At 46.4% G+C, this 21764-nt stretch overlaps 1 protein-coding gene across 1 annotated transcript; it reads left to right on the forward strand.

Moving 5' to 3' along the window:
- The first annotated feature begins 1047 nt into the window (after nucleotides 1-1047).
- On the forward strand, nucleotides 1048-21411 carry SLC18A1 (solute carrier family 18 member A1). The gene is made up of 15 exons (XM_046657418.1): nucleotides 1048-1171; nucleotides 2489-2852; nucleotides 3800-3858; nucleotides 5938-6021; nucleotides 6921-7013; nucleotides 8586-8675; nucleotides 8913-8956; nucleotides 10996-11056; nucleotides 11130-11225; nucleotides 16918-16996; nucleotides 17953-18004; nucleotides 19464-19527; nucleotides 19806-19925; nucleotides 20140-20273; nucleotides 21102-21411. The coding sequence occupies exons 1-15, from the start codon at nucleotides 1048-1050 to the stop codon at nucleotides 21213-21215; spliced, it is 1578 nt and encodes a 525-aa protein (XP_046513374.1). The 3' UTR covers nucleotides 21216-21411.
- The last annotated feature ends 353 nt before the right edge of the window (nucleotides 21412-21764 follow it).

Raw genomic sequence — 21764 nt, forward strand, 5'->3', positions numbered from 1 at the left:
TAGACCATAATTTTTTTTTTTGGCATGGCACATAAAATTATTTTTTAAAGCAATGCTATTTCAGTTTTTAAAAAGAGTGGATTTAGGCACCAGCCCAGTGGCATAGTGGTTCACGTGCTCTGCTTTAGCAGCCTAGAGTTCACAGGTTTGGATCCTGGGCACAGACCTACACACTGCTCATCAAGCCATGCTGTGGTGGTGACCCACATACAAAATACAGGAAGATTGTCACAGATGTTAGCTCAGCAACAATCTTCCTCAAGCAAAAAGAGGAGGATTGGCAACAGATGTTAGCTCAGGGCTAGTCTTACTTACCAAAAAAAAGAGAGAGAGAGAGAGTGGATTTAGAGGAAAAGTTTAAATAAATAAATAATAGTACAAGTAGTCCTTATATATGAGATAAACCATCAAGGTGATAGGTAAATGTCTGATGTCTGAGAAACATATTGCTAGATGACCTTGAGAATTCGCCAGGTAGAATTCTAGATATAAATGTTGGTAAGTGGGGCTGGGCCAGTGGCCGAGTGGTTAAGTTCGCGTGCTCTGCTTTGGCTGCCTGGGGTTTGCCGGTTTGGATCCTGGGCATGGCCCCACATGCCACTCATCAAGCCTGCTGTGGTGGTGTCCCACATAGAGGACCTGGAATGAGTTACAACTAGAATATACAACTATGTTCTGGGGCTTTGGGGAGAAAAAAAAAGAGGAAGATTGGCAACAGATGTTAGCTCAGGGCCAATCATCCTCACCAAAAAGCATACCTTTGAAAAAAAAAGAAAAAGTTGGTAAGCAATGCTTTCTTGGAAGGCATTCTGGGAATCAGGTAGAGTTATTGAGATGTATAAGAAGTGAACAGAGACACAGGCATGGAAAATGTTCAAATACCATCCTACAACTCGCAACTCTTTGCACTTTTCATTTCAATAGTGAGTTTCATCTGTCTGGGCAGACTTTCTCCCCTCTTCTGTAAAGGCTGCAGAAGACCTGTAGCTGTAGCAGGACCTTTCCTGAGATCCCGGAGGAGAAGACACCCCCAGCCCAGCCCTCACCATGCTCAGGGCAGCTTTGGATGCTCCTCAGCAGTTGCTGAAGGCGGGGAGAGAGTCCCGGAAGCTAGTGCTGGCGGTGGTGTTTGTTGCTCTGCTCCTGGACAACATGCTGCTTACTGTGGTGGGTATGTTTGGGGCTCTTTTCACTGGGAGTTAGTTTGCTCTGGGCTCCAGTGGGCAGCACACATCCTGCTGGATTTCAGCATGAATGGACTGGAGAAGTTTTCTTTTCATGCTGAAAACACACAGAGGTTGCTGGGGATCGGAGGGAAGAGTAGGAAATGGTGTCTGCAGCTCACCAGCCATTGCTGAAAGACCCCAGAGGTTCAAGAGAAGGAGGTTCAGAGAGCATCTGACCAAAAAAGAGGCTGACCTGGAGCCAGAGCTGGCATTGCTTTTCTTCCTCCTCATTCCACCTTCCCAAGGGGCTGACGACCCCCAGTGGCCTCTGGGAGAGGGAACATCTTCTCACTGTGGCTCTTCCAGCTTCTGCACTATCAAAATACCCAACTCCTGATGAAAACTTCCCTTTCTTGTGGCTCATTCCCTCCGAGTCCTGCCTTTGTTTAGTTGGTAGTCTATTAATCTTTATATTCAGTATGTCAGTATATAAGTGGCTGTGAACATGTTGCCCCTTCTGGGTAAAATATTTGCTTTAAAAGAAGAATCTTCCTGAGACAAACTGTTAATCCAATACAGTCGATTCTCACTGCTCGTCGTAGTTATGCTCTATAAAGTTGCTGCAAACACTGAATTTAGCCAGTACTGAATCCTTGCTCCCAGGGGAACTATACACACACACACACACACACACAGCCCCCATACAGATTATAATCTTAAATCCTAAAAACAATGCACCCTAGTAGTTTCTATTTTCTTTACAAAAGAGAAAATGACATTCAGTGTTAAGTGACTTGACCGAGGCCACCTCACTAACAGGTGCCAGAGCTGGGACTCAATCTCTGTCCGACTGGCCCCAGAGCTGGAGCTTCTTGCACCGCACTGCCCTGCTTCCACCATCTCCATGCTCTGCCATCTCTGTGTGAGACTTCAAACAAGAAGGCAGAACGTTGTTCAACCTCAGCTGGGAAAGGGAACATCTGGCGATTCAAACTTTTTCCCACTCTCTGCACAGATGTCCAGGAAAAATCGTGACAGCTCTGCGAGTGTTGATTTTGTGATTACAAATAAATTTTAGCCAGTAGGCAAATTAGCCAATATGGAATCCACGAATAATGAGGACCAACTGTATGATGGTCAGAATTTAGGTACTGCAGCTAATGGGATAACTTGGGCAGGCGCAGTCTTTGCATAGGCTTCAAATCATGTCACTTAGACACCTTCCTCGAGCCTGAATCTAAACCTCGCAGTAATGATCCTGAACTGACTCCTGCTAAAAAGACCTTACTTAGCCCTGATCACTTGTCCCTCTTGACTTTCAGTGCCCATCGTGCCCACCTTCCTATATGCCACTGAGTTCAAAGAAGTCAACACTTCTCTGCACCTAGACTCCACCACCACTTCCTCACGTGCCCTCGTTTCTTCTGCCTTTGCCACCATCTTCTCCTTCTTTGAAAACAACACCATGGCTATTGAAGAAAGTGCACCCAGTGGCACAGCATGGACAAATGGCACTTTTGGCACTATCCCTCCTCCTGGCACTGGAGCCATCCCAGCACATAAAAACAACTGCCTGCAAGGCACAGAGTTCTTGGAGGAAGAGAACATATGGGTCGGAGTTCTGTTTGCTTCGAAGGCTCTGATGCAACTTCTGGTCAACCCATTCGTGGGACCTCTCACCAACAGGTATCTCAGTGGGTGCAGCACTCCATATTGTGCTCAGGGGCTCAGGAATAAAAGAATGGGCTGAGGTGTTATAAAGGCTGGTTAGGGGGCCGGCGCTGTGGCCGGGTGGTTAAGTTCGTGTGCCCCACTTCAGTAGCCCAGGATTTCACAGGTTTGGATCCTGGGTGCGAATACGGCACTGCTCACCAGGCCATGCTGAGCTGGTGTCCCACATAGCAAAACCAGAGGCACTCACAACTAGGATATACAGCCCATGTAGCACAACCAGAGGCACTTACAACTAGAATATACAGCTATGTACTGGGGGGGCTCTGGGGAGAAGAAGAAGAAAGAGGAGGAGGAGGAGGAGAAGAAGAAGAGAGGATTGGTAACAGATGTTAGCTCAGGGCCAATCTTAAAAAAAAAAGGCTGGTGAGAAGGAAAATTCACTTGTCTGTGCCCCCGCACAGTCAGTTGCTTGAAAAGCTAGTTATCCCAAGGGATAACATGATATTGATGAAATGCCATGGGCGTCCAATTTTCTTAGTGATATAATGACTGCTGAGTACCAAGAAGAGAGCCAGTGAGCAGAAGTGTGCTGTGGACGTCAGCTCAGCGCCCAGGATCGTGGCTCCGTGGCGGGGCGGGAATGGGACAGGCCTCTGCAGTCCAGAGCAGGGCTTCTTAGCATTGTGCTTGGGATGATCCCGATGTCTTAAGGGAACCTGCCCTCTGACTAGGCTATCCTTTCTGGAAAAGAGGATTTTGGCCTTTGTCTATGGGTAAATTTGCCTGTTTATTTGCTTATATGCATTCACAAGTCATATCCCATCTGTACACCTGCATACAGAGATTTGTTTTACCATGTGCTGAAATAACCGCTTTTGTGTTCCCAATTGCATAAAAAAATATAGTCCAGGTGTATGGATGCCTATTGGAACTGTATCTTTTTTAAAATTTCCTTTTAGGATTGGATATCACATTCCCATGTTTGCTGGCTTTGTTATCATGTTTCTCTCCACAGTTAGTAAGTAATTTGCTTCCTTTTTTCTTTCCTTCACTGATTGCCTTTGATTTTATTGCACGTACTACAGAGAAGAGAGCAGGCTCAAGTTAGCTAATAAGGCAACTAAGTGGCCTATGGCACTGATTTAAATGCTTTGCAGTTTGTGGTGTGGGGGCCAGAGTAGCAGTGGCAGCTCAGTCTAGCTGGGATTTGTATATTCTGCTCTAGAAGAACAGCTCCTTCACTTCCTCCAGCTGGGGAAAATTGGGAAGGCTGTTTTAGTGTATATGCCGTAGTGTGTGTTTGTGTGTGCATATGTGTGTGTGTGTCTATCAGTAATCCTTGAGTGAGTTTAGTATAAACCTCCCATCTTTGGAAGAGGTCATATTATTTTGATGTGCAAAGGTAAAGAGGAACTAACAAAGCATCTAAATTGGACAATAGCAACTGGAAAATTCCAAAAGGTCTACTGCCTTCAAGCCAGGACATTAAAGGTTATAGCTTAGGAAAATAAATCTGCCGAAGAAACAGGAAAGAGAAAGACAAATAGTCTATCCAGCATCAGATAAATGTACCTGACAGAATGGAGATGGAACAAGAACAGTAAATGAAAAACAATATGTCTGTGAGATAGGGTAACTGCCACAGGACCCCTGGCTGTTTAGCATGAGGTCCCTGCCTGATTCTCCACCCAAAACTCATGTTTTGAAAGGTTTTCTTATTGACCAAACTGCATGTATTAAATAATAATTATTGTTTCCATGCCATAACCAGGTTGCTATACTGAGGTGGCTTACTTCTAGCAAATGTTTGGTGTTTAGGGTATCCTAGGTCACATTCATTTAGGGTTTTTAAATACTAAGAAGAGGTTGCTGATGCCCATTGCTGCCCTAAGGGTCGCCAGCTGGGAACCATGCTTAATGTAACTGGGAGCTAAATGGTGGTCTGTGTGAGGGGTACAAAGTGAAAAAGAAATCGCTTTGATCTTCCTGAATAGGGTGACCAACAGTCCTACTGTGCCTGGGATTGAGACGCCCGCCTCCCAGACTTTTGGTTTTAAAACTGGGGCAGTCCTGGGCAAACTGGGATGAGTTGGTCACTGTTTTCGAAGGCCATAGGAATAGCTGACCTTGAACAGACTGGAACTCAGAAAGCCTGGGAGAGGGTATCGGAGGCCCGGCGAGGGGAGACCAAACCTGTGCGTGTTTGGACACAGTGTGATCAGGTCGGGAGGTAATGGCAGAGGATCACGAGACATGCACCAACAAAGACATCCGTAATGAATGGGCAGAGGCACTCAAACTCTGCTGACTCACACACTATGGGAGGAATCTTGTGTCTTTGGGGGGCATTGTCCTGGAACTGGAGGTGAGACACGTCTGGACTTACAACCTTGCCAGCCACACCGTATAATTTAGTTTTTTGATAACACATTCCTGTTTGCTTCTCAGTTTCTTGCATGTTAGTCTCTAGTAACTGAACCTCTTCAAAGGCATGAACCGTGTTCTCTTTCTTTCACATTTGCTACAGTCTAGCACAGGGGCATGTTCAGTATTACTAAATATTTACTGATTTGATTTAGCTAAAAGCTCTTCCAACATAAGGTAAGGGGAAAGCTCCAATTGGATCGCAGGATATCCTTTTCTCTCCAATGCCTATGGTCCTTCAAGTACACAAAGCTTCTTTTGTCCCTACACTTCAGATAACCCCCTGGGGCCCAACAGTGGTAAAGGCCAAATCTGGGCATTCCATGCGGAAGATCCAGAAATAGAGTGTGAGTGCCAGCATCCAGGCCTGTGCATTAGACTTGTTGTCAACTCTGATTCCAGTGGAGATGGTGATGGCCTTTGGGGCTGGAAACTGGCAATCCAGCCTTCCAACCGCTGAGTGTTGAATCAGTTTCTGCTTCTGTGGCTTTTCAGTCTTCATGCCAGTTAAAATGCAATCCCAATTAAGGGTTGGGAGATTAGAAAGACAGCTCCAGAGACGGAGCAGTGATCATGCCTTACTGCTCATGTCTGTCGCAGCTCGGGCCCATTTTCTGGTGCCAGCGAACAAGGGCGACTTGCTAATAAGCATCTTGCTCTTCTCTTTGCCCAGTGTTTGCCTTTTCTGGTACCTACACCCTGCTCTTTGTGGCCCGGACCCTTCAAGGCGTTGGATCTTCATTTTCATCTGTGGCAGGTAACGCTGACATCTTACACACACATGCACACGTGTACACACACACATGTGCACACACACACACATCATTTACCATCTCTTACTCCCTTCAGACCCTATAAGATTTATGTGAGGACCTTAAGGAAAATATCCCAGTGGGCAGAAATTATGGTTCAAAAACAAGGTAATTATAGAGTTGCTGGCTGTGCCTGTAAATCCTTAAGCCTGACGTAACTTCCTCTGACAACATCTGGATGCAGCTGGCTCAGGTCAGAGCAAGCCAGAAGTAAAACTATGAGATAGGCCAGGCTTTTATTTAATGCCCCTCTGTGGTCTTCTTTCTGTCCCCTTCTTAACATTTTATAGAACAGTAATGTTAATACTAGCAGTAACACTATCACAGTTTATAAAATTTTATCAAATACAATATTGAATGTAACCCTATGAAGTAGACATTTTATACACAAGTGAACAGACACGAGAGTCCAGCCCATGCTCTCTTCCAGGTAACCGTGCTTTCATACTCCCCCTTGGGCACCCCATTAAATAAACAGTTCTCTGTGTTCATAGGTTTTCCTTGCCTTGCCTACTCCATATTCACTCATTCAGGGAAATGTGCTAGGAGATGGTAAAATGATATGGACTGCAGTACCATTGGACAGTGGCATTCTGCATCCCCCTTCCCTGAACTCTAGCACTCCCAACAACGTTCTGAAGAGAAGGAATGGGCCACATGGAGGTTTAATGGATCAGTGGGGCAGTGTTTGTAAAACACTATGGCTTAAGTTTTGTATAACCCCTCAAACTGAAACTCTGGCTAAAATGATCCCTGAAGATATAACAGTGCAGAGACCAAGGACTCCGTGAGAGGCAGACAGAGAGGCCCCGTGTGCCAATTCCACCCGTTACTCTCCTTTCAGGTCTTGGGATGCTGGCAAGTGTCTACACTGATGACTATGAGAGAGGGCGTGCCATGGGAATTGCCTTGGGGGGCCTGGCTTTGGGAGTGCTGGGTGAGTGGCACCTGCCTCGGATCTGGGTTCGGAAGGGTGGGTTACTGCAGATTCTCCAAAGAAGCTCCAGGAGGCAGGTGTTCCTGAGGTTCTGGAAGACAGTATTTTTCTTCGTTCTCTGTCCAATTACGTTTGTGTCCTGAAATTTTGTGCAAGAAAGGTGAAATCTGTTTTCCCTTAAGAAGCTAAATAGCCTCTAATGGCTTGGGAATGGTCCAGAAACCTAGTCTATTCAAGGGAGTAAATCTCCCCCGTCAGCAGCCACTGCCTCACCTCTGCTTCCACACGTGGCCGGTGCTTTCAACAGAAGAGCAGCTTCTTTGTCAGATTTTGTGCTGTGTTACAAACATAATCTCCTTTAATCCTCACTCCACACTGTGAAGGAGGGATGACTGTCCCCATTACAGAGATGAGGATGAGAAAGATTGTTAAATACCCGTCCAGGGTCACACAGTCAGGAAATGCCAGAGCCAGGATGCAGGTTCCGATTCTGTGGGCTTGAATCCCAAGCTCCAAGACACAGGCTTATACTTTCTTTGAGGTTCGTCCTTATAGGGTTTGATTGACCAGTCTGACAGTCACAGACTCTTACTGTGCGCTGATTACAGGCCCAGCACAGTGTTGCACAGAGAGGGTATAGGCAAGAAGCCTCAGACACGGTTCCTGCCCTCTAGGAGCTTACAAGCTCACTGGGGAAAAACACCGAAAATCTCTTCCCTGTCCCACACCCCACCCTCTACCACCATGGGGAGGAGGGAAAACCAAAACCCTGCTCTTTGTGAGTATTCACCTGCCCAAACACCCAAGCTGAAACTGTGGTGCGTCCTGGCCTCGTTCATCATTGCTCACTCCCAAATGAATGAGCCCCTTCCATCCTCTACAGCCACTTCCTCAAGTCAGTCCCTCATGGCGTCTCAGCTGGAATACGGCACCAGCCTCCTGCCTGATCTCTTACGCACTCCCTCCTCCCTCCAAGGGGCTGCCATAAGAAGCTTCCTATGCCCAGAGCTGGTGGTGTTTCTCCCCTACTAAGCAGCACTGATGTTTCTCCCTGGCCCACAGGGCCGAGTAGATGCTTTGTGTGAATACACAGGGCTCTTGACTGTTTGGCCTCAACCTTCCCTGCCTCCACTTCTCCTCTCCCAGCTGCTCACATTCTAGTAACACTGACTGTCTATTTCTTCTCCAACCACACTCTCTTTTCCAACACGTCTGTGTTCTTCCCACGTGCTTCTTCTCCACCAGCACTATCCACTTGACAAAGCGCTTGTGGCCGCCTGAACTCACTCCGTCATGCTCACACAGAACTTTGTAGATGGAACCTTTATAGTTAAACTTTACTTTCGACCATGTTCCAATTATTTGGGTAGCCTGCCCCACCAAACAGTTCCTCCCCTAGAAAGTGAGCCCCTTGGAACCAGAGCTTCTTCATCTCTGAATCCCCAGAACCCAGAACTTGGAGCTCAGCCCTAGCAGGCCTGCAGTAAATACCCATTGGGTGCAAGTGGGTGAGTCTCACTGGCTAGGAATTAGCTCTCACCTCTGAAATCTGTGCTGGCTTTGCCTTTCCAGTGGGAGCTCCCTTCGGAAGTGTGATGTATGTGTTTGTTGGGAAGTCTGCACCCTTCCTCATTCTGGCCTTCCTGGCACTGTTGGATGGAGGTAAGTTGCCAAAGAAGGTCACCAGGCAGGTGATGGCCCAGTCAGGTTGGGAATGTATTATGCTGTGGTGTCAGTCTTGACATGTATGGACGGCGCAAGGACTCCTCCATCCCAGGAAAGAAGGAAGGAACTCGGGGAGTTAGATGTGTACGTGAGAGGGTGATGGCAATGTGGCTCCTATTGGAGCCTCCAACTCACCAGTGAACAAACTGAACTCTCTCTCCCTTTCTTTCTTAGCGCTCCAGCTTTGCATCCTGCAGCCTTCCAAAGTCTCTCCTGAGGTAAGTAGACGCCAAGCTCCACTGCCAGGAGGTATACAGAGTGGCAAAGTGCAGTGACCTAGGCGTCCCCACATCATCTCTGTCAAACCATAAACAGAAAGGTGAAGGGGTGGAGTCAGGGAAAGTGAGGGTTATACTTGGATTCCCAGGTAGGGTCATATTTAGGGTAGTGTAGGGGACGGCAAGGGACTCTGGCTTCGTGTTGGACAAAGGTGGAGAAAGAGCCTTATGAAAAATCAGAGACCTTACGGAATATATATATATACACACATAACAACTCAGAACCAGGAGGTGATAACAGTGGGACCTAAGTATTCATACTTATGACATCTCAGAGCTAGAGAAGACCTTAGAGAATATCCAGACAACCTCTCCTCCAAAAGCATCCTTATACACTGTCATTCCATCAGAATTACATATCAGAGTTGGTATTTGTCTGACTCCAAGCCAAAGGTGGCTCTGGGAAATCTGTATCAAACCATGAGGAAAGAAAGAAAGTGCAGAAAACATGAGAAAGTTTGATCTAAAGACCTTGATTTTGTAGCTAGTTCCGACAGAAGTGTAGACAACCTGGGAAGTCACTACTGGAGGTTGGCATCTGAAGCAGGGGCAGTCTTGTGGGACTGAGCCCTTCACCTGTGGGATCTGTGCTAACTCCAGGTAGTGGCGGAATTGAGTTAAATTGTAGGGACACCCAGTTGGGGTCCACAGAGAACTGGAGGATTGCTTTGTGTGAAAAGCCCACAAATTTAGTATCAGAAGTAGAGAACTGATTTTCTTTTAATAACTTTTTGAATAATTTAGTCTTGATGGTAATGTTTTACACATTCAAAAAATTATTGTTTTTCTGGATGTATGCTACACTATTATGTTTGTACCATATTTTATTCAACCTCCAATGTTTGGGCATTTAGGTAGTTTCCAGTACTTTGCAGTTACAAATAGTGCTGTGATTAATAACCTTGTGTACATGCATTTCATAATGTTCGAGGTAATCTTCAGAATAAATTCCTAGAAGTGGAATTGTTGAGTCAAAGGGTTTGTTGGACTTCTTTATGCATACTTTATGATTTAGATTTGTTTCTTTATTTTGAATTATATATGGGGAGAGGGCATGATCTTTTTAGTTTTAGTATCTCTGAATATTTTAATCCACCCCTCTGTGTATGCAAGAGGGTGATCATATCAAAACTGTTAAAGTTATTACAAAATAGAAGGTAGTAAACACCACAGATTAGGACACAGTGCTTAGAAATTTTGAAAGAGGGAGAAGTTCCAGCTACTGAGTCAGGGAACATTGTGGAAGAGAAGGAGCCATTTAAGCTCTGACTTAGGGTAGGAATGGGTGGGGTCTGGACTTGTGGAAAGGAGAAGGAAGGGAGTTTAGGCAAAAGTAACAGCGATGGCTGAGGGACTGCTGGGATGCATGGAAGGAAGCTGCAGTGACTGAGTTTGACTGGAATGAAGATTTTCTGAAGGGAAGGGAAAATTAGAATTTGACATTTAGGCTGACCTTTTAATCTGCATGTTCAAGCTCCTTCTGTTACACCAGCCCAATATGGCTCAAAATGAAGAATTCAGAAAGCTTGAGGAGCATTCTGAGTTATCACCTCTACGCTCACCTCTGGGATTCAGCTCTCTGCTTGTGGTTCTCCCAAAGTGAACATTAGTATCAGTGAGATCTAGTGGAGAGGCCCAAGACCGGGAGTCCAGACACTTATCCAATGCTGGCCTTGCTAACAATCCATTCTGATCCGGTTGATGGTCATTTGAAAGCAGGAATCACATCTGGAATATGTTGTCCCACTCTTTGTGACTGCTGCAGTTCCTGCCTTACATGCAGAAGGTATGCCGCCACCAGCTCATCTGTGACGTGGAGCAAGTCATTTTCTTTCAACTTGGGAATCTGGTCTCTACAGTAAAGGAGCTGGCATGGATGGTCTCTGGGGTCCTGTCTGCACATTCTCAGATTCTGTGAAAAAATGAGAGATGTATACACAGTACAAATGAAAGGTTTTTTTTGTTGTCCATGTTCTCAGAATGCCAAGGGGACTCCGCTCCTCACGCTTCTCAAAGACCCTTATATCCTGGTGGCTGCAGGTAGGCTGGCAATGCCTCCCTTTGGGTGGGCGAGTCTGGGCAGCCACAGTGGCTCACAGAGCTGTCTCCCCAGGCTCCCTCTGCTTTGCCAACATGGGAGTGGCCATGCTGGAGCCCACACTGCCCATCTGGATGATGCAGACCATGTGCTCCCCTGAGTGGCAGCTAGGTAAGTGACCTGGGTCCCCTGTTCAGGCTTCAGCAGAGGTATGTGCCATGGGCCCTTTCTCAGGTAATTTAGAAGCATCATCAGGTCCCGGTCTTCAGGGTGCCAGAGGGACAATGCTTCCTTTGTAAAATTACCTGTCTTGTGCACACCTGTGAATCAAGCCTGATTGGGTGGGTAGTCCCTCCAAGAAGCAGCCCCAGCAGGGCAGGGTAAGTGGGGTTCACAGAGCCTATGGAGTGACATCATAACCTGTGATTAATGATTAATGATTAATGACTTCTAGTCAAAGGACTCAGTTTACATTTCAGCTCCACTGATTGGCGATGCATACTTGTGCAAATCGAGCGAACTTTCTGAGAATCACTTTTCTCATCTCTAAAATGGGCATCAGAATAATATCTAGTTGAAAGGGTATTGTGGAACTTGAGGAATAAATGACATGCTATGTGGAAATGTTTTGCATCCGTAGAATATTAACGTGCTCCACCATTACCATCCACACTTTTCTCTCTTCAGCTCCCCTCCCCGCAGATTACTCTTTTGCCACCTTCTCACCTCTAAACAGGAGCTTATGGAGGATGTTGCTCTGTAGTCCTCCCCTGCAGAGGCTGCTGGGCTCCGTACCCCAGGGAAGACTCCAGGCCCGGCAGGGAGGCCTCCAGCCTCCTTGGCTCCATGTCCTGGTGCCTCAGCCAAGCTTAGAGAGGAGGCTCTGGCCTTTTCCAGGAAGCCTGAGGAGAGGGGACAGAGAAGGCTACGTGCAAATCATTCAGTCACTGCAGAGAGCAGAAGCTATGGGGCCAGAGGGGAGGCTGATAATGAAAAGCACTCAATTTAATTTTTTAGGGGACAATTCTAAGCAAGGCTCCCAGCTGCACTCCTAGACCCAAATTGAATTTTCTGGGCTGCTGCTGCCTCTGACCAGGACAATTAATCGAGTTAGTTGGTTCAGTTGGGTGCAGATAAGCATGCCCTGCCCCCAGGCTCAGCGGCTCAGGCTCTCGGTGTGGGTGGACCACTCAGCTCAGAAGGGCCCCTCCCCCGCCCTTCCTTACCTACAGAGGGGAAGATTAAAAGCAAACCAGCCATCAGCCAGTAACTAGAACATTGTTTGTGTGACTGGGTTTCACTGTAATCGTCAGGACGGTGTCTCTTAGGCAGCACTGTCTCCCCTAGGTACGGAGAGGCATAGGAGAGTGAGAGCCAAGGAAACTCGCTGAGCTGGTTCCACACAGTCGCTCATGCAGGGGAGGCTGCAGTGGAAACTCCTCAGAGAGTGAGTCAGAGCCCTGAGAAGGCTTGTCTCCCACCATCCTTTACATCTGTCCTCGGTGTTATCTGTGTCTGTAAGTCTAAGTTCAAGGGTTCTCAGAGCACCCGGAGAGCTTGTTAAAACTCAGACTGCTGGGCCCCACCCAGCAATTTAGTAGAAACAAGTTTGCCCTCCTAGTAAGTTTCAGTGATGCTGCTATGGCGTCAGCAACCACACTTTGAAAAATACTGCTCTAACTGCAGGACACCTCTCCAGCTTGCTGCGAGGAGGGAGGGAGACAATGCTTCTGAGAGTGACTTGTGTCTGTGACTGAGCGCTCTCTAGGTGGCCCATCTGGGCCCGCCGCTCTCACTGGGCAGAGGAAAGAGCTCAGGCTTTCCAAAGAGGCCCAGCTGGGTTTGCATCCTGAGTTGGCCACTTATTGGCTGTGCCTTAAATAAGTTATTTACTCCTTCAAACTCCACTTTTTTCATTTGTAAAAATGGAGTTGCTATTTAGGGTCATTTTCAGGATTCAACAGATCTTTGTATTCTAAAGGGATTAGCATAGTGCGTGGAATACAGGATATACTCAGTAAATAAAAATTACTACTATTTTCGTAATTGTTTTTTCTTGAAATCATTTTGACAGTCATAGCTAAGTGTAATCCCCCACCCTTGAAGACATATGAAAAGTATATATGTCTGCAGATGTGTAATCTGTAACACCCGCTTTGCACAAAATGCCACTGAAATGCAAGCTACACTCAGGTCCTAAAGAACAAGCTGCATTGATTGAGAAAAATCTCATTCAGGAGATTCCACACCATTTAAAAAGATGTCAAGGAGAAGTATCAGGAGGCTAGTGGGCTTCCTAGAGATACCCATTTCCATTGCCCAAGTAAACCCTTGAGTAGCTATACTTCTAAACTTTTTAAAGCAATTAAACATAAACGAATGAGTACAGTTTGAAACAGATTGCCACCCTGTACAGATAGACTAGACAAATATACTAAGGTATGCTTCACTTCCACCCCACAGAAGAGAAGATTAAAAGCAAACAAGCCGTCAGCCAGTAACTGGTGCACTGCTGACCTTTGGTTTAATTGTAATCGTCAGGACAACGTCTATTAGGCAGCACTGTTTCCTTTAGGTACTGACAGGCATAGGATGGTGAGACCCAAAGAAACTCACACAGCTGATTCTGTGCGGTCCTTTGTGCCAGAGCCTCTGTGCGGCCACACTGGTGGTGTGGGCAGTGGAAACCCCTGGAGTTGGAGGGAGAAGACCTGGGTTTAAGTCCTGACCCTGTTACTCATTGATTATGATGACAGTAATTAAGGCTGATGCTCAGAGGGCATTTATTCTGTGCTAGGCACTGTGCAAAATTGTTGATATGTATTAACTCATTTAAGCCTCATAACCAGCCTCTCTGGTAGGAATTATTATCCCCATATTTCAGAGATTTCTTAATCTGATCCAGTTTCCCATTGCCTTCCAAAATCCTGAGCCTTGTGGAATTCTCTGTCATTGGCAAGAGTCCCTATGCCCTCAACCTCTTCTCTGAACGCTTCTTTCATCTTCTTTCCCTGAGACCTGAATGTTTCCTAGAACACTGTTTTCCTGCAGCCCTCTTGATGGAAGCCCATGATTCTCCAGACTTTGCTGTCCTTTGCTGCTTCTGAATCATTTTCTTCTCTCTCCTTCAAAGACCTCAAATCCTTTGAAGATCAAGTCATTAGATTCTACCACCCCATCTCTCTTCATTGCTATTATCTACTGACCCCTTAGGCACCCCTCCACATTCGTTAAAGCTGTCAATACCTGGCTCACGTTCTTTTCATATCTACTCCTGTCACCATTACTTCAATATCCAGGTTGATAACCCTACTAACATCTTGACCTATTCCTTAATCTACTCTTTTGCAATGATCTTTTTCTCCTCTCCACCTTAACCAATCCAACCTTCATATAATCTTGACCTTGACATCACCATTGTATTACAATTGTATCACCTCTGAAATCTCAATTCCAAGCAGTCCACTTATCGCCTTGCGTATTCCCTGCTTAGGTATTCTAACAGCCCCACTTCAGTGGATTCTGGCCACAATAAGATCACCAATCCATTGACCTCAGTTCTTGTCATATTTCCATCATGACTCATGTCCTCACTTCTTTCTTTACTTAGTTTGGATTCTACCATGATGGATCCAAGTCCGTCATTAATATCACTCCATTGAAAGCATTGGTAACTCCTTTGCCCGCTCTCTTTCTGGGCTTGCCACCTGGAAAAACTTTAATTCTAGCTAAGCCCATCTGGTTCAGATGCACCTTGCCTGCATCTGAGCAGTGGAATGGGACTGTAAGAAAGCATACAACCAGGCTGTTGGTCTTACCTTATACTTACGGCCACAGATCTAAAGCAGGTTTTCACGCTGTCCAACAATCTCCCTCCCACTTTCCGAAATGGCTATTTTGCACTTCTCTGTTCAGACCACATACTCCCTCATCTCTTCACCTTCATCCTTCTCCACTCCTAGTAACTGAGAAAATAGAAGCAATGAGAAGGGAGCTCACATGTTCCCATCACTAAATATACTCACTTCCCTGCACCTGTACCACATTCGCTGCCTTGTCTTTATGGTTGAAACATTCCAGTGCCCCTCAAAGCCCAAACCCCTCCTTTTTTTTGCTTTCTGGATTCTGTCCCCTCTCACCTACTTCACTGGCCACTCCTTTTCACCTTTGCTATCTCCTCCTTCTTCGATAACTTTTAAAGGTAGGAGTCCTTGAAGTCTCAGACCTTGGATTTCTCTTCTTGTCTATGTGACCTTTTGTAGCTGATTCCAGCCATTGCCATGGCTTGAAGAACCATGAGCCAATGAGCTGAGCATTTATATCTATGTGTAGGATCTTTCCTCAGAACTGTAGACTTGAGTGCCCGACTGCCTGACATTTCCAGTTGGACATCTAATAGGCGTTTCAAAGCTTTCATGATGCCCCCAAGCTCTTCTTCCCTCTCCAGCCACCAAGTTGATTAAAATAAAAACCTGGGAGTTAGCCTTGATTTTTTCCTTTTTCCCTCCACCTGCAAAATGCCTCCTGTTTTATTCACTTCTTTCCATAGTGACTTCCAAGCTGAGTCACTATCACTTTCCTTCTGGGTTCCACACTTTCCTGTACACCCACTCGTCTAGCCACACACAGGGGACTTTAAAAAATATAAATCAGAATAGGTCACTCCCCTCCAAAGCTTCTGATTATGCTTGCAATAAATTCCAAATTCCAAATTCGAGACATACATTTCCATCACTCTCCACTTTGCTCCTTGTGCTTCAGTCACACAGACCTTCTTTCCCCCCCCTTCCTGGAAGGGACCAAGTGCTTCCTTCTTTAAGGTCTTTGTATTTGCATTAGGTGGTATTTTTTTTTTTTCCTACTCAAAAGCTCTCTTTTGGTTATTCAGGCATCAGCTTAAATGTTACCTCCTCCAAGAAGCCTTCCCTCGCCCCAAAATCTAAGTTAACCCTTATTCCTGGTCATTCTGCCATATTACCACATTAAATTTTCTTCACAGGACTCATCATTTTAAAAATTATCTTTTTCATTTATTTGTTTACTGTTTATTGTTTGTCCCTTTGCCCTGGAATGTAAGCTTCCTGAGAGCTAGGATTTTTGTCTGTGTTATTCACCCCTCTATTCCTAGCCCCTCGACTACCTGGCACATAGTAAAAGCTCATTAAAAGTACTGATGAATGAATGGAGGTATGAAACTCAGAGAGGGTAAACAAGTTTCCCACGGCCACAGAGCTAACAAGTGGTCAAGCCTTGGTTTGAATCCAGACCGTGTGGCTCCACAGCCCATGCTCCAGAGCACTTGACTCTCTTGTCACAGAAAGCAATGTGACCAGGGCTTCAGTTTACAAAGTACTTTCATATATGTTATGTCATTTGTTCCTCAGTGTAAGCTGCTATGATGTAATCATAGTTTTGTTCTTCCCAGATATGGAGACCAAAGCTCAGAAAGGTTTAGTAGCTTATCCAAGGTCATACCAGAGCAGTAGAAGGGCAGGTGAGAGCAAGGCAGGAATTTTACTTCCCAGGAAGTACATGTGTCTTTCTCTAAAGCTCATGCTCTTATGCTGACGATCAACGGTATTTCATACATGAGAATGGCTCATTAGGCCATCCATCTGGAAGTCTAAGTGGGGAGCTGGAAGCAAATTGAGCGTGTTGAAGCTAAATGAAGCCCTGCTCCTGAGGAAAGCAGAGCTGTGGGCCCAATATCGTCTGCTCTGGGTTCACACAAGGATCTCCAACCTCCAACACAAAGCGGTTTGCAATCCTTGAAGGTAACAGGGGTCTTCACCGTCTTGTAGGAAACAAGGTGTTTTAGAGTAAACTGGCATGTCCTAAAGTGAGGGCCTGTGTCTTTCTACAGGTCTGGCCTTCCTGCCTGCCAGTGTGTCCTACCTCATTGGCACCAACCTCTTTGGTGTGTTGGCCAACAAGATGGGTCGGTATGTAGCCTGGGGATCTGGGAAGAGCAATAGGAATGTAAGATGGGGAGGTTTTTGAGATCCTCCCTACACCTGGGATGACGAACAGCTTCTCTGAGATCGACGTATAGGACAAATACACGTGGGTAAAGCACACCCACTGGGAGGATTGGGATGGGTAGGTGTGAGGGAAGACTGGAGAAAGAATGATCCCAAGCTGGTTGCAATAGAAGAGGCAGGGAATGAGGGACAAGCTTTAGTTTCCAGATGTTTATTGTCCAGTTGAAGAGATAAAATAACCCCACAGAGAACAGGTATGAAAACAGCAGTACTTTGGGGCAGTGGTTGTCAAACTGTGTGCCATGGAGCCCTAGGGAGTTCTACAGAGGGGCCTCAGAGGCCACCGAGTGGAAGAGGTTGGCAGCTAAGAGGTATGAGTCTGAATTCTGTTCCTCCATGACAGTGAGAACAGCTCTAATTTTATCTTTGGAGTTCAGCATAAAGATTTTTAAAATAAGTTTTAAAACCACTGCTGCAGAAAATCAGAGAGGAAAGAAGTTTGGTATTTTTTGTGGGTTTTGAGATGGACCTTGAAGACCAAATAAAATATGAATAAGTGAGAGGTAGTCTGAATTGGAAAACAGCATGAGTTAAGTTTGAAGGTTACTCTCAAGGAGCAAGTGCCATCAGAGTCAGCTGATTCCTCTTCTAAGGGAAGAAAGAAGAGATCACATTGCACCTTTTCTGCTTCTATGTTGGAAAGAGGTATGGAGCCAGAGAAGAGATGAGGGCAAGGAAAGGACGGGGAAAGGGTTCACCTGGGTACAAACTAGTCATGTAGAGATGCGTTCATCTTCTCATGTCCTAAGGGCTTTCTGGAGTTAGGGGTGGTAGGACTGGCCCGTGGGGCGGTGAGGGTGACAGATGGAAGGAATCTCTCCCCTTAGCACTGTTTGGTGATGGCTCTTTTCTTCCAGGTGGCTGTGCTCCCTGATTGGCATGGTCGTGGTAGGTGCCAGCTTGCTTTGTGTAAGTATAATACAGTCTAGTTGAGGGAGATATACCCAGACATTTAAAGACCACTTTCCTTTAAAATGAGCAGAAGGTTGACTTGGCAAGGACTGTCAGAAAGACCTTTTCTGTGTAGGTAGAAATTCAGCACTGGGAGAGGGAGAGGACAATGAGGCGGCTGGAGACAGGGGTCTGAGGTTCTGTGTATGGGCACTCGAAGCCATACATATTGGTATCTATTTCTGGAGTCAGCAAAATGGTGCATTTTATGACTTTGTTTATCCCACCCACCCTGACAGGACCCCATAAGCCACCAGGGGAACATCATCTGTGCCTCAGTCTCCAGTACCAGAATGTTTGGTGGAAGAAGAAAGAAAGTAGGGCTTTTCCACATTCAAGAGCCCCCTTCAAACTCTCTAAGCCTCCTCTCCACAATGCAGATCATATGCACACTTGCCTCCTAGGCTTGAGGGAGGTGCAAATGGGGCTGTAAAGCACTGAGTAGACAGCTCAGGAAAGGCTGGAGGACCTGACCAGGGGCACAAGCCCTGGGTTCAGTCCCAGCTTTGCCACTTGCTGCTTGTGTGATGTTGAGCTACTTATGTCCATCATTGCTCTATGCTCAGAATCTCATCTGTCTAGACAGGATTCTGATAGCATCTCACAGGGTTGTTAAGATAATCCGCATAAACCACAGCAGTGTCTGGCACCTGGTGAGCCCACAGTGAATTTTAACCAATACTACTGATAAAATGTAAATGCCCCTTGAGGAGTCATGCTTAAAATCATTATCAGCCACTAACATCTAAATGGTTTGTTAAAACTCTGAGGGGTATACGTGCTGGGGTAGCAGGTTTGGGGGACAGATGCCGAGGGAGGGAGGTAAGGAATCAGCAAAAGAGGCACGGAAGGCTTTAGTGAGGGTTTGGGAGGACAAGAGAATGAGTTCCACAAGCTTGCTGATGCAGGGCCCCAACCACGCCATCCACCCCCCTAGCTCATGGGTAATTGGTTATTGGTGTTTTCTCTCTGTCTTCTTGCTCCGATGGCTACCAAGTTAGGGTTTAACTAATGCCTTTGGATGATGTTGCTAATGGAAAAGAGAGGAAACTCTGTTCAGTAAAGAATGAGGACAGAAAAGTGTGTCTGGGTGAAGGCGGGTAGAGGAAGGGGTGAAAGAGTCCATGTAACAGAAAAGGATCATTGTTATGGTCTCCTGGAGTCAAATCTGAGGCTAAGACTTGATCTTCCACTTATTAGCTCTGTAACTTTGGACAGGACATTTAACCAAATGGCACCAATTTAGTTTTCACATCTTTAAGATGGAGATAAGGAGGTGAGGGAATCCAAATAGATAATATATGTGGCACATAGCACATGGTTAATAAAGGCATTTCATGTGAAAACCCTTTGTTTTGTGTGGCCTCCACATGACCCAGCTGGACTCCTGACGAACTCTTCCTCCTTCCCGCTGCAGGTTCCACTGGCTCATAGTATTTTTGGCCTCATTGGCCCCAATGCAGGGCTTGGCTTTGCCATAGGTAAGGAGTGCCCTTAAAGGAAAGAAGAAGGCCCTGAATGTTGGCTTTGGGTCAGATCAAAGGAGGTGTATGGAAAGGCAGAAGGAGCAGGAGGGTGGCTGGTAGGGGTGTAGAGAGATGGGCTCATAATTCCCACCTGGAATGGGTGTTGGTGCTGAAAGGGAGGACAGCAGTCAAAATGAGTAGACTAAATGGAGGAGGAGGAAGGAGGATGCCACAGACACGGAGGGGACTGTGGGTATTGCTGATAGACAATGTCCTGTTTGCTCTGGCCACAGGCATGGTGGATTCCTCTATGATGCCCATCATGGGACACCTGGTGGATCTGCGCCACACCTCGGTGTATGGGAGTGTCTATGCCATTGCTGACGTGGCTTTTTGCATGGGCTTTGCTATAGGTATGTTGATCGGGGGAGAGGGGAGCACCCAGGACCTGATGTCTCCCTCTCTCTTATCTACTGCTTTCCAGCTAAAAGTGGAACCAGGAGGCTGATCCTAGCGTTCTGGAGATATTTGACCCTGGCATATCCTCTCGGTTGTTGCCCCCTTGCATGGCATCTTCCATGTGATGAGGCTCAATAAACACTTGTGAATTTGATTTATTTCTCACAGGCCCATCCACTGGGGGTGCCATTGTGCGTGCCATCGGCTTCCCCTGGCTCATGGTCATCATTGGGGTCATCAATATCGTCTATGCTCCTCTCTGCTATTACCTGAGGAGCCCCCCAGCCAAGGAGGAGAAGCTTGTAAGGCGCTCTGACTACTGAAAAGAATCTTCTATTCCTTTCCTTGTCTCTCTCATTCCTTTTCACCCTGTGCTCTTATTTCCTCCCTCTTTAACAGTCTCTCTGCTTTGCCATGTTCTCTGACCCACTTTTCATCTTTGTCTTTCCATTGTGCCCTTTCTTAATTTCTCTTCTCTCTGTAACCACTTTCCTTCTTACACTGGGAAGTTAGGAAGGCTCCTAAGTAAAGAAGGAAATTTGGAAGTTTGTAAAGAGTTGGGGACAGGGACCATCAAAGGCATCCTGTACTTGCTGTACTTCCTAACAAAGTGTGAATTACGAAATTATCTCCCCAAATGGGCAGAATTCCACAGGGCACATTCATTCATTTATTCATTTGCATCTGCCATAATCCTTACCAGGTCATCTCTTAAAGTACAAAAATCCCAGGGGAGAGAACCACAACATATGATTTTAGTTAATAGGATGCTTTACTCTTCTTGTAGCATGAGCACCCTGAGGGTCGGGGTGGATTAGGGATGGATGTGGAAGCTAGTCAAAGGAACAAAAGAAGCAAACAGCTCTGATGGAGGATTGTGCCGACTTTAGCTGTAGCCTGCACTCCCATGGTTAGGAGCCAATTAAGAGCATGTCAGATGATTGTCTTGACCAGGGTTACTACACCTAGGTGCCTGGGAGACCTGTGCACATACATGAAGCAGAAGGAGGGCCCTATGCTTGTTTCTCGAGTCTTTCCTGAGCAACGCTGACTTGGATGAGCTGGTTGGGGAAGGGAATGGGGAGACTGGTAAAGGACATGCAGCGATTTCTCTTCCTCTCTTGCTACAGGCAATTCTGAGCCAGCACTGCCCCATGGAGACCCGGATGCATGCCACCCAGAAGCTCACAAGGGAATTTCCTCTGGGGGAGGACAGTGACGAGGAGCCTGGCAGTGAGGAGTAGCAGCAGGTGATCCCTGAGCCTTGTCATGGATCCAGGAGGCTCAGGCTTTGGTGACCACCTCTCCCTGGAACCAGGTCACCATGGGCTGCTCACTAAGCTTCACTTCCCTCTCCCCTGGGATCTCCTTCCCTCCCCTCCTGGGTGCCATTCTCCGGTTTTATCCTCACCTGTGTAACCCATAGCTCTCTCTCTATGCTTCGATGCCTCAATGTCCCATCTTTTGTGGGAGGACAGAGTGAGGCTCCCTCCTAGGATTCTGTCAGGCTGATTAAACTTGAACCACGACAGGTTCTGCGAGAGGTGACTCATTTCATGGAGGCGACAGCAAGCACAGTGTGCCTCCGAAACCAGTGGGGTGAGGACAAACCTTGTTTCACGTTATCTGATTGTCTTTGGCACATTTCCAACAGACTATAAGGATTTTGTCCTCTGTTTCTCAACATATCCTCCCTGAATTTTCCCAGCTGAGTTGACAAGCATCTTCAATGTTGTACTGGTGCCAAATTGCCAATTTGGGATGTTTTTGCCTGGTTTTTATAGGCTGAGTGG

This window comes from Equus quagga, chromosome 3 (assembly GCF_021613505.1).
Source record: "Equus quagga isolate Etosha38 chromosome 3, UCLA_HA_Equagga_1.0, whole genome shotgun sequence".
Lineage (NCBI taxonomy): Eukaryota > Metazoa > Chordata > Mammalia > Perissodactyla > Equidae > Equus > Equus quagga.

Excerpts from the sequence above, each read along its gene's own strand:
- SLC18A1 (XM_046657418.1), top strand. The coding sequence starts at position 1,048 with ATGCTCAGGGCAGCTTTGGATGCTCCTCAGCAGTTGCTGAAGGCGGGG. Across the intron at positions 2,853-3,799 it reads GTGGGACCTCTCACCAACAG|GATTGGATATCACATTCCCA; the intron begins GTATCTCAGTGG and ends ATTTCCTTTTAG. Across the intron at positions 11,226-16,917 it reads CTCCCCTGAGTGGCAGCTAG|GTCTGGCCTTCCTGCCTGCC; the intron begins GTAAGTGACCTG and ends GTCTTTCTACAG.